We start from the raw sequence: 13,203 nt of genomic DNA on the forward strand, positions 1-13,203 counted from the left end.
TATTAGACCAATACCATTTTTTTCAGCCCTCGAAGTGCCAGGAGATAAAGTACTAGTAGTCGACAAGCTAATGTATTTTTTTGCGCGGACTTGACAGTGACAGTTTACGCATCGCTTTCAGAACATGGCTCCGACACAGGGCCAAAATCACAAACATAGCACGAGAGATCTTGCTTTCACCACGGAGATGGGCACGTGATGGCAACGTGGGCATACTTTTTGCTGGGCGTATACCCTATGCGTTGCTAATCTCGTAACGCTTAAGGTAACGGCCATATTGGCTCGACAAAACAAAAATAAGGAGTTTGAGGCCTGCGTGACGGCACGACTCGCCGCAGCCCACACACGCCGAGCCGTTCCGGCTGCACATGACGTATCGGCATCGGCATCAGGACCCCTCGCACCCGCGTCAAAAACTGGCACGAAAACGACTGGTCAGTGAACCGAAAAAAACGGCAGTCACGCACGCATCGCCGCCCCGCGCGGCGGTTTCTCGGCCTCGTCCTCGCGGCGGGCACACCCTTGGGTCCCTGGCCCCGCGCGGTCTCGGCCCACCCCCACCCCACGTTCCCATGCCCCGCCCGTGTCGCGCCATACCACGAGATCGGCGGCGGCAAACCAGGGCAGCGCATGTCGTCGCAGCCCTCCCCTGAGTCCCCTCCCGCCGACGCCGAAAGGTCGCAATTCGCAACCGCGAAACGAGAACGAGCTCCCCACCCCCGCAGTACCGCACGTCCACCTCTGCGGCTCTGCACCCCGGTCGCCGGGGTCACGTATGCATGCGCCCGCACGCGAGAAGAAAAAAAACCCCGTGTTTTTGGCCAGTCGGCGGATGCATGCTGGCGTCGTGCCGACTTTGTGGGGGGAGGATTTTGACCGGACTGCTAGTCTGCTACCCGTCGTGATAGTTTCAACTTTCTTCCGGCCCAGTGTACCGTATCTTCGGGGCCAGGGGCGTGTAGTGCTGAGAATCTGGCTGGGTGCGTGCAACGCTTTAAGTTACACGAACACACGGATTATTTAACGGCAAAAGCAGCTGTTGTTGCCCTGGGTTTAGCTAATCAATTAAGCCTCCCGTTACCGGCTCCGGTTTGGTTTGTCCTGGAACGGAGGGCAGCTCCTCCCGAAAGCGATGCAGAAAAGGTTTTTGACCAGGAAAGTGGTATGGTGAGAGGCCGAGAGCTGCAAGTTGTGGGGCGGGCAGCTTTCCCAGTTTCTAGCTAGAGTGCTAGATGGATGGGTCGATTATGAAGCTATCAGGGAGCAGAAGCACCCCCAATTTGGGATGGAACGGTATCTAGCTGAGCAGGTAGCGTATGCGTACAGCAAAGGCGATTGAAGAGAAGAGCGAAATACGGGACAGTGTCACAGTGATATTCTCCGCGCATTTTACAGCGGGGACTGAATCCAATTATGGCTGGATAATCTGATGGTCTGATCTGGTGCGACTTTTGGTGGATATTTCTCACCATGCATCCAGAATCACAGAAGATCTTATCCTAGACATGCGGGTGAGCATGGGCGTATGGCGTAGTTGATCGCATCAACTAAGCTTGCAACTTGTGCTAAGAGAAAAACTAAGCCTGCAACATACAGAGAAAAGTCAAGATCAGGCGCGAATGAATTCCTTCTTCCCTAGGCATCTTTAGCCCCCATTTTTATTTTGGGTCCATGATCCATCCGTTGGATATATATACGCCGGCAATAACTAGCAAAACTGTTATCTCGCCGCAGCCCGAATCTTCCATACCCGTAGATAAGGAGATATACACGAACAACCTCATAATCCAGATCCACACATGCATCGGCATCGTGCCAACAACGTTGAGATTGGCACAAATGGATTTGTAAGCTCGCGTTGTTGCCTTGCAATCTTTGCAAATCTGGTGGGGGCGCATGGGATTGTCCCTCAGTTTGGCCCACACAGAATGTTCCTTCCAATCATTGGAAACCATGGCTCCACGTTACTCGTTGGCTTTGTGGCATTACACCTGCAAATGATGGCCAATGTATGCAAATCTAAACTGCAATTATAAAGAAGCGATCTCAATCATGCACCTGCTTATGATTATAGAGATTCGGAGGCGCGGCCGGTCTCAACCTACGCACGTCAACGATCTCTTGTGGGAGAAACTCAGAAACAGAGCGTACATGCACGCACAAACTCGGTCGGCGTTTTTGTGGCGCGACACCTCCGCCGTCAGACGTAACAACCTCCTGCAGCCCACAGGCGCGAATTTAGTACGTCCGAAATGTGGAAGGAGGCCACGATGCGATCGGTGACCCACACATTTCCGGCGAGAATACGCTACTACTCGTACCATGCTACGGCCCCGTTCGTTCCCCCTCGTCCTCAACTCAACTCATATCATTTTTTTTTCACGCACATGCATTCAAACTGATAAACGGTATGTTTTTTAAAAAAATTTCTAGAAAAATTGTTTTAAAAATTATATTAATCTAATTTTCTAATTTTATAATTAATAATTAATTAATTATGTACTAATTTATTTTTATGTTTTTCGCACGGTAAGCTAACTTAATGCGGTACTAGTACTTAGTACTAGTATCGATGAGGCGGTGAACGTCCACGACGCGAGGAGGGAGAGCGCGCCTTGCGGGTTTCTGTGGCTCCGGTTCGCGCACGTCCGCCGCCGCCCCAGCGGCTGCATCGCCAGTGGGCGAGAGATAAATGCCGCGACGCGACGCGATCTCACGAGCCACCTCCGATCGCACACGCCTCGTGTCCCAGACCACAACTTTCGTTCTCCCAATAGAGTACTCGTGCTCCTTTTCTTCTTTTTTTTTTTTCGCGTTCTTCTCGTCTCCCCTTCGCTTGTGGTGCGGTGGTAGGATTCTTGTTGGCTGGCTTTGTGCCGCGAGCCGAATCGCCTGGGCCACTAGTGTCCAGCCAGGTCACCGTCGCGTGCGTGCTATCGGTGAGCTCTCCGCTGCCACATCAGCATCAGGGTTCGAGCTCCAGATGTGTAGTCGTGCTACTAGTATTGTATTGCGTGGGTTTTTTTTTTGGCATTGGCTGCGTTCGAAACGAGCTTTCCTAATTAGCAACACGGAAAACGATAAACGTAATTACTTATTAAAATTTAAAACATAGATTTATTTAATCTTCTAAAATAATTTCTATATAAAAAATTTTCATATAAAATATATTATTTAGTAGTTTAAAAAGTGTGCTAACGAAAAACGAGGAAGAACTCATTTCAACCAGGCAAAACGAACGCACCCATTGCATTGCCTTTTGGTGGGCTGGAGGCATCTAAGACAATGAAATATTTTGGTGTTCCATCGGGTTCTTGATGCTTGTGCAGTTACTCGTGGATGCCTCAAATCATAAATATATATAATTTTTTTGGATGTTTATAGAAATACGATGCTTGAGGACATAGCAAATTTTCACGAGATTTGTCTTTTATGCTACTTGCATTGTGACAATCAACGTTCAAAATGATAATCCCCTTTGAGACAGGGTTTGTAATATAACACCACAGTAGCCTTATTTAGTTACCCTCTCAGTTTCAGAAACCCTTGTTTTTTCACAGTGACTTCATAGTTTTTCACTAATGTTTTTATACCATCCCTAAAATGATAACACAGGGTATCACATCTCTGAGCATAAAATAGTGGATACCTCCAAGGTATCTCGAGATATTTTTTTTCAACAACCATAATATTCTCTTTTGCACGATAATTATGTTGTTGCCACGGTAATCGTGATACCGGTGGCCAATAGTAACCTAGTAAAACTATAAGAGTGACCTTTATTTAAGGTAGCATTTTTCTTATGATTAACTTATTGGTTCGATGTCTTTAGCAAATGCTTGATATAAACATAGAATTCTAGAGACATTATATAAAATATCAGAGATATAATAGATTAAAAAAATCTCTAAATTGTCTTGTAGTATAAGTTTTTATCTACTATGTACGCTATACAGGTACCCTATAAATATCGGTGCAATTAATAACAGATCTTGGATTGTACATGCCCAGTTTATTCCATATGAACAAAAAGTTAATCCACCAAAACATTTTACAGAAGTTTTAAAAAATCAAATAAATTCATTTCTTGTTTCACATGCCACGGGTAATCTCAGGCAAAGTTCCATCTCGGAAGGGGCCTTGGTATATATACCCATCAAAAGAGTTAATTTATGTATAAATACATGGATATCTCAAAAATAAATTACTATGCCTGCTCATAAGATCAATAAATTCCCGTATCAATTGGAGAGAAAGGGACAATATTTAGATTGTGGTGGATATAGATTACAGGATGATCGATGCAGGTATAATCAAAGTATAATTGATATGAAAAACTGTAAATATTAGTTAAAACTCATATATCAAACCCAATTGTACTTTAACTCTATTGTGGTAAAGAAAATACAATTCTTCCTATGGATACCCGATACAAGAGTTAGGTTATAGAGTATATATGAGATCTATTTCAACATTTGAAATCTAGTTCCATGCAAATTTGCGCTAGTTTGTTTCAAAAGTCTAAGAAAAAGAGAGACCAATGTACAGTTAAGGTTTGCTAGGCCATTGAGCTAAACAATTCGGCTAATAGATTGGCAATCCTCACAATAAATAATTGAGTTTCAGTGAATCACAGTGAAAGGTGAACTGAAACCAAACCTTGCAAGCAAATGCCATCCAACCATATATCCAAACGGAACCCCAAACTCATCATCTCACCCAAATCTTTGCCCATGTGGCCGCAACGCAGCGGCACCCCGAAGATAACAGCACAAGTTGCACGTCTAGCTCGCCCCTCCCCACCCCACCCCCTTCTCCAACGCAAAACCCAATTTATTCCACGATATATCCGTAAAATATTCCGGCGAGCTCACTATCCCATCGCCCCAACATGCGAATCGCGATGGAAATCCCAGAGAGGGAAAAGAAAAAAAAACCGCCCGAAATCCTTGCCCACAAAATAATGTAAGCGCCACCGCGAGCCCCACACCTATATATACGCGGCGAGCACACTTCCCCGTTTCTTGCATTCCTCACACCATCTGCTCCTCTCCTTTTTTGGCGGCTCCTTCACACACCCACCTCTCCTCTCCTCTCCTCTCTCTCACACACACACTCACCCTCTCTCTGTTTCGGCCTCTCGCTTACTCGTCGTGCTCTGCTCTTCGGCTCGAGGGATTGGTGCTCATGGAGTGGGTGCGCGGGAAATGCGTCGGCAAGGGGGCGTTCGGCACGGTGCACGTGGCGGTGGACAGGGCCACCGGGCGGGCCTTCGCGGTGAAGTCGGTGGAGGCCAAGAGCGCGCCGGCGGCGGCCGCGATGGCGTGCCTCGAGAGCGAGATAAGGATCTTGAGGCGCCTCAGCTCGCCATACGTTGTGGAGTATCTTGGGGACGACGGGAATGGGGCGACGACGAGGAATTTGCATATGGAGCTGGTCCTCGGCGGGAGCGCCGCGGAGGCGGCGGTGGCCACGGGAGGACTTGGAGAGGGAGGGGCTCGTGGTATCTTGCGGCGGGTGGCGGCCGCTCTGCGGTACCTGCACGACGTGGCTGGCGTGGTGCACGGGGACGTCAAGGGGAGGAACGTGCTCGTCGGCTGCGACGGCGGTGGCGCGAAGCTCGCGGATTTCGGCGCCGCGAGGCTGATATCTGACACTGCGGTGCCGCGGGGACCCCGCGGCACGCCGGCTTGGATGGCGCCGGAGGTGGCACGCGGAGGCACGCCGACGCCGGCGTCGGACGTGTGGTCCCTCGGCTGCACGGCGGTGGAGCTGCTCACCGGGAAGCGGCCGTGGTCGGAGCTCGGGGGCGCCTGCGAGATCGGCGAGCTGCTCTTCCTCATCGGCTTCGGCGGGAAGCGCCCCGAGCTCCCCGCGTGCCTCTCCGACTCGTGCGGCGACTTCCTCGACAAGTGCCTCCGCCGCGACGCCGGCGAGCGGTGGAGCTGCGATCAGCTGCTACGCCATCCCTTCCTCTCCGCCGCGGACACCCAGGAGCCATCGCCGTTCCCGTCTCCCCGAGCGGTTCTCGATTGGGCGGCTTCCATGTCGGATTCGGACTCCGACGACTCAAACGGCACGGAGGCAGGCAGCGAGCACGAGGTGATGGCGCGCGCCAAGGGAAGGCTCGCGGAGTTGGCGTCAAACGCAAGCTGGGGGCGCGAGTGGGAGGCAGGCCCCACCTGGGAGGCGGCCGACACCTGGGCCCCATTGTCCAGTCCGGAGGCAGTGACGAACACACCCGTCCCATCCAACCCCGCCGCGGTCGCCGACGCCGGTGGGGCCGCCGCGATCGCTGGTGGCCGCGGCAGCGTCCTCGCCGTCGCCACCGCCGGCGTCGGCCGTGATCGCTGTGACAGCCAGTATGGGTACTATAAATGCGAGCTCGCACTAGGCGAGCTCAGTTGGCTGCCGTTGGCCGTTGCGTCCGTGCTGGTGTCATGTACAGTTCTCTCACTGATTCAATCATATTTTGGGATTAATCAAGCCAACGCGATGTGTGCAAAAAAAAATTTGTCGAATATTTCCGTGGCATTTGACTTTTTCGATCTTGCGCGCTGCTCCCTGCTGGTCGGGTGAGCCGGCCAAGGAGGTTAGTTGGACAGCGCGGCGTGCGGGTGTTTTTGCCGCGGCGGCGGGCTGTCACTGTGCGTGCCCGCGCGAATGCTGGTGCAACTGTGCAAGCGCAGCACATCCGCTTGGCGGCAGGCTCGTTAATGCGTTTACCGTATCGGCTGCGCGGTTTGAGAGCGAAGCTTTACACCGCAAATCGAACGTGGGAACAAGTTTCGCCGCACGTAGGAGTACTAGTTATCCAGAAATGGTACTGTACCTGGGAGCAATTTACTTACATGGTCGTCTCAATGATCAGGTGCAGAAACTAGCAGAAGCCAGGCTAATGACAAGTCTAACCTCTGACAGATACACGACCAGAGTCCTGGAAGCCAGGTTGGAGCGAAAACTGGTCCAGTTTCTTCTCTGCAGTTTCAAATTCTAAAACAAGCCAGCAGGTAACAACACTTGGCGCCAGATTTCAGTCTTTCATTTATATTTCTACATGAGTAGCAAGGACAGGAGAAATGGCCGAAAAGGCTCACGGGGCTCATGGCGGGAGAGAATTCCAGGAATAAATCTCGGCACAGTTCTTTTGGTGGAGAAACAAAGGAATGCAGGGGAAGAAGCGCGTGTGTCACACGCTCACATGCATCGCTCATGAGCTTGTACTCAAGCCGTAGCGCGCGTCCATCTGCACGGGGGATCCTTCCGATCGCGCATCCGTAGTACGCTACCAGGACGTGTCGACTTGTCACTGTGTCAGTACCACGGCAAATTATCATGTGCACACAAGGAGCAACTCCGGCGATCGGGAAGATACGCATGTATAGTAGGTTATGGCTAGAGAAATCATCGGATTTTAATGCAAATCAATGGGCGCATCATGATCTACGCAGTGCGTACCCCCATACTGAAGCGAACACAGATCCATGGAACATGGGTACAGACAGCATGGTAGTATTGCAGATCAATGGGTACATGATGGTAGTAGTATTGCAGGTTGCAGACGTAGCAAGTAAAGGCTATAGATCACCTGGCTAAAGATATATGGCAAGGTATATTAACATGGGATGCAACTGTTTTATACACCATGAGAAGTGCCTGAAGATGCCATGGGCGACAGGCATTCACGATAACATGGGGGTGGTGCAAGCACAGAAGCACTACAGCAACAAGTAGGAATACTTGGCACCATCATTCATTGCTGTGATTTTGCGAACTAATGAAGCGACATGCCCTGTGTGCTGTGATAGTATATGATTCACACTAAATGCATTTGCCCGGCAGTACACATGCATATACATGCGTCATGCCCCGCAGTACATCACCTCGCAGCAATAAAAGGCACATATAACGCGTCACCGAAGAGCTTCGCATCACATATTATTGCAACGCCATAGATAAGAACTGCGAGTGACTGACAGGGCATCGCCGTCCTGATTTTGGACAATCCAAACCGTGTCCATTCTAAAAGCAACATCAAATAATTGTACAAACATATTGTCCCCACTCCACCACCCCATCTCGGATAATAACTCTAAGGTTTAAGTGACAGTCTATTAACCAAGAACCCAACTAAAGAGTAAATGACAAACTCAAATTTTGCCTCACAAACATTCATCCAAAAGAAAACACAATGAAAATTTGTGAAGGAAGAAGAACCCTGACCACAAAAGGAATGAAATGACACTCATTTAACACTTTACTCACTCAGGCATACAAATGCTGCCTAGAGATAGCGGGTGCTTTCACTCTTTAGCATCCTTATCCTCTTCTGCAGGAGTCTCCTCTTTCTCTGCATTTTCCTCTTTTTTGGTCTCGGTCACTGATAGCTTCTCAACCAACCCAGCAGTAGAGGAGACATCCTCGTTTTCTTTCTCCTCATTCTTTCCTTGCTGCTCAGCAATCTCTTCTACAGTTTCCTTGAATTTCTTGCAGTCTGAAACAAGAGAATCATGGGCAACAAATTATAAGACAATAATTCCAAAAGAAATGCTGATGAATAAGAGTTCACAAAGGTTGTTACTAAAATAGTATTTGTTGCAGAGAATCACATATTCATATCTAAAGCAGTCACAGCAGTAAGTTTCAACTTACATGTCATCAAACATAAGGAGGCAAAACTTATAAAACAAAAATAAATTAATCAGTACTCAACGGTACATTACAATCGGTGTGATCATAAATTTGCAGAATAAATTTAAATGTGTCAACAGTTGGAACATGCAATTAATCACTGGACAAAAATATATCGATGAGAAAATTGCACTAGCAGACCCTAACTGTTAGCACCATACCAGTTAGGTATTAGAGTGTCTTATTGTATTTATGATACATAATTTACGTTCTCACTCATGTTGCTGCATCTTGATTCACCAAAACTACTAATTGGCGAAAGATGAGCAGAAAAATGATATAATATCATTTTCACAAATGATCCATGCTGCATTGTGGCCTTTGTGGATATGCCTATTAATTAGGTTAAAGTACTGATATAGCATATGAATTATGAATTGATATCTTAAGTGAAGATTATTTGGTTTGATAAATCATGTAGTGACATAACAATTATACCATTATAATGTAAGTTCCATATTTCATCCATCTCTTTAGTGTGCTGCCACTTTGGCACTATTGCTATTTCAAAAGACAAAAAATAGTCTACAAACTTAGGTTAATTTCGATCTAAAATCCCTGCAAGTTGAAGATCTCTAGCTATTTCAGTTTTTTGCTTTGCACAGGTCACAAATCCTATGTCCTCCCAAACTATGATAAGAAACTTCAAAAACAGAACATAGCCTCTTATTAACCAAAAAAGAAAATTGCTTGAATCATAGAACAATTTCTAGGTGCAAACATCAAGAAGCAAGGCATGCCATAAAATATGGTATTGCTAGATTACTGTCGACAGCTTTTCACTCCCCAAAACCTTCAAATTTCAGACCATCGGATTGCCTGGAGATTCATACAAGCTGTGAGATTTTTTTGCAACGCGGCGTGCAGGAGCAGGAGTCAAACCCGCGACCTGCTAGATGAATACCAACGCACCTAGCCAACCAGCCGTGTGTGCTTCGCATGTGTCTAGCTGAGTTACACGCAACTTATACATAAACTACATTTGTATCTATAGTATAATTACAATGCAATTACACCCCAATTGCACTGCAGTTACATTTGCAAGTTTTTTACCTAGAAAACTGTTGAAAGGTTAGCAAAGGAAAATCAATGCCACTAAAATCAAAAACTGTGCCAGATTAGAATAAACACCAATGACAGCTCATCGTGCAATAATACTGTACCAGATTACAGTTAAGGCATTAAGATCTAAACTCGAAAGGTCTAGATCAAAACAGTAATAATAGTGAATGTGAATTAAAGCCACAGTGCACCAATCAAAAACACACACACACAATGCACATCAAACTTTGCTTGTGACCACGCAATTCATAAAACCATAGTCTGATTGCCTAAAACTCATCTGAGCAATGCACCATGAGTGATAACCTCGACAAATACCAACCAATAACACATTTAATTCTCAAGACACCCCAATAATAATCCAATTGCTCAAAGGCCAACCAATCACATGTTACCACTAGTGGTATAATATTCTGGTAAGAAACAAAAGGAGAAACATTGGATGCTTAATGCTCACTCTCGACGGATCCAAAGCGGATGGCAAACATTTCCTCCTTCAGCTCGCCGTCTGCGAAGTCCAGCGCGTGCCACACGCAGGACTTATCGCTGCCCGCGTGCTCCTGCATCTTCGTCGTCGTCGCCACTGCACACCGAAACCATACCGTGTCAAAACCCATCCGCCTAGAATCCAGATCGAAACCAACACGAAAAGATCCCGCAAAAAAAGTCACGGAAGAATGGGATAGAATACCGAGGTGATTGGCGCAGATCTTAAGGGTCTTGGCCTGGCGCATGACGAGACGGACCTTGGAGGTCTCCTTGTGCTTCAGGAGCTTCACGGTGCCAGTGCCCCTCTCCTTCCATTGGTTCCCCTCCTTGTCGAACCGGTACAGCTTCGCCTTCCTGCGGAAATCCAAACGGGTCGTCAGATCAAAAGCCGGGAGAGATCGGATCGGGGCCGGATCAAGCGAGGCGGGAGGCGAGGCGGCTTACAAGTCGAGGAGGACCTCCTCGTCCTCCTCTCCGGTGGTGACGGCGACCTCCTCGAGCTTGACGATGGGCGCGACCTGGGCGCCGGTGTCCTCGTCCTCGCCCGCGGCCGCGGCCTCCTCCTCCTCCTCCGGGCGGTGCTCCGCTGGGTCGGCCATGGCAGTACGGGGGGGCTAGCGGAGTAGCGCCGGTGGTGGCAGTAGGGCTTGGGTTGCGGTTGCGTCCTCTGCTACCACTGCCGGTTGCTGCGCGTTGTGGCGGCCGCCGCGGTGGGGTGGAGACAGAAAGAGGAAAGAGGAGAGAGGAGAGGGAGGTTAGAAAAGTTGGGAGGAAGTGGGGACGTGTGCAGCCGAAAGGCCTCAGCTTTGGGAAAGTAGGGTTGCGTACTTGCGTTACGGACCGAAGGAGATGAGATGGGCGTTTGAGTTTTAGTGACGTGGGCCTGATAGGTGAACTGGTGGTGATCGACGGCTGGGGGAAGGAACTGGGGATGCATGCGATGTGAGTACACTAGGCCGTCGTGGTTGAGATGGCCCTGTTTCATTCTACCCGTTGGCCGTGGCCCAGAGGCCGTCCTGGTCAGCAGCGTTCGTAAAATCGCAACTCAGTCAAATTTGTGCTTCATTGTTTCGGCAAAGGGACGGTGGATGTATTAAAACCTATTTTAAAGGCTAACTAATAAAACTTGTATTGTATCATTCCTAATGATACGGTGTAATTTAGTAATGCAAACAGATATCATATTTTTTAAAATATAATCATATATAAATCAAACATTCAAAGTTTATCTATCAATCATTTCTTAATCCAATTATTATTTAAACAAACTTTAATAAATAGCGATGAACTACCCGTTAATAGTGATTATTTTAACTTTTATAATTAATTATAGGTTTGGCGTACATGACAATTACAATTTTTTAAGTTTGGATGGTAATTCCAAAACTTGCAAGGCTAATGTTATACACTAATTTCAGAAACATTGCAATAACAAATTTATATACTAATTCAGAATCATAAAAAATCAAGTTCACACATGGTTACGATAATTTTAATTAAATAATTTATTTATATTATCTAATATAAATATAAAATTTAAACTTATAAATCTAATTTAATGAAAACTACTTTATACAAACATGTCTTTTATCTGACACACTTTTTCGTCTTCTTATAATAAATGAAAATTTGTATATGTTTGTATATATCAAATAAACAAAACAACTATACAATTACCAAACAATACATATTCAAAGTCTAAATGTTTGTGCAACGTAGGATAGGGTAGATGGTCATATCTTTTTCACTTCGCTCATTTAACCATATTCCGTTAATCTTTACTGACAATGTTAATATAGCCAAAAAAATATTGATATCTTTGCTCATTTGACTCTGATTTATAGTGTTAATTGAGGTAGGATTTTTTTCATTTTTAAATATGTGCATAAAATTAAAATATATGTGATATGCTATGGAGAAATTATTTGATACATCTTGCAAAAAAAATGAATTATAAAAACATAGTTCAAATTTGTGCAAAACATATCAGATATATCTCAAATATAATTTAAAATTAATCTATAATATTCACATATATTTCAAACAATTCAATCTTGTGCATATATTTACAAATGGACAAATCATATCCAAATTCACGTGACAGAGCAAGGGTGTTAATGGCATGTTTTGGCTATATTAATACCATCAACAAGCATTAATGAAATAGGGTCAGATGTTTGGTTCATTTTTAAAAAACGAGGGTTAAATAAGCAAAGTGAAAGACGTGTTATTTTTGTTAGTCATGCATCAAAACAAAGTCGATAGAGCGATTACTCTTTCGGCAAATCAGGAGGCCGGTTGATGGAAATAGACGATAGTATTATCATCTCAAGGGGAAAAAAAGGACACACTGTACCAGAGTAGAAACGCTTCGAAGTGATAATTTGGAGCATACATCCGGTTGTCCAGATACCAGATACATCTAAATGACCATATAGTGGATAACATATGCATAGGTTTATTGGGTTTACTTTAACAGATCATCCATAATACATTATTCATATTTATTTTATTAATATTTTATAACCACCTACTTTCATGTTGATATTACTCTCTTCTCTTGTGATTAGATGCTAAAATATACATGGAGGAGAGAGGACGTCCCAATTTAGATGACCTCTCTCCAATTTAGATAACTATCTATTTTTTACATATGAAATGCATGATCTGCTGGAGCCTATTTTTTATTCATATCATCTATTTTCAATATAGATGATAGGATGCATGAGCTGTTGGGTTTGCTCTTAAAGTGCAAAGTGATAGAGATGATCATCCAAGTGGTCATGATCACATATGCATGAGCCGTTGGGTTTACTCTTAGGCTCAATCTGTAAGATAGGCATTGGTCGGTCATAACTTAGGATCAGCTCTATTTTAATAAAATAAACTAGTTTCAATATAAAATAAAGTTTAGTTTATTTAGTTGAATTAGAATCGACTCTAAAGTTGTGTTTGGATGGG

The 13,203-nt window shown here is 45.7% G+C and overlaps 2 protein-coding genes across 2 annotated transcripts; one reads left to right on the forward strand and one right to left on the reverse strand.

Moving 5' to 3' along the window:
• The first annotated feature begins 5,187 nt into the window (after positions 1-5,187).
• LOC102716028 (mitogen-activated protein kinase kinase kinase 18-like) lies at positions 5,188-7,734 on the forward strand. The gene is made up of 3 exons (XM_040521538.1): positions 5,188-6,368; positions 7,452-7,539; positions 7,654-7,734. The coding sequence occupies exons 1-3, from the start codon at positions 5,188-5,190 to the stop codon at positions 7,732-7,734; spliced, it is 1,350 nt and encodes a 449-aa protein (XP_040377472.1).
• A 179-nt stretch (positions 7,735-7,913) lies between these two features.
• LOC102708877 (ran-binding protein 1 homolog a-like) lies at positions 7,914-11,027 on the reverse strand. The gene is made up of 4 exons (XM_006649849.3): positions 10,687-11,027; positions 10,445-10,596; positions 10,211-10,336; positions 7,914-8,494 (listed from the first exon to the last, which is right to left on the reverse strand). Exons 1-4 carry the CDS (start codon positions 10,839-10,841, stop codon positions 8,304-8,306), a joined length of 624 nt encoding a protein of 207 aa, XP_006649912.1. The 5' UTR covers positions 10,842-11,027; the 3' UTR covers positions 7,914-8,303.
• Between the last annotated feature and the right edge of the window lie 2,176 nt (positions 11,028-13,203).

This window comes from Oryza brachyantha, chromosome 3 (assembly GCF_000231095.2).
Source record: "Oryza brachyantha chromosome 3, ObraRS2, whole genome shotgun sequence".
Lineage (NCBI taxonomy): Eukaryota > Viridiplantae > Streptophyta > Magnoliopsida > Poales > Poaceae > Oryza > Oryza brachyantha.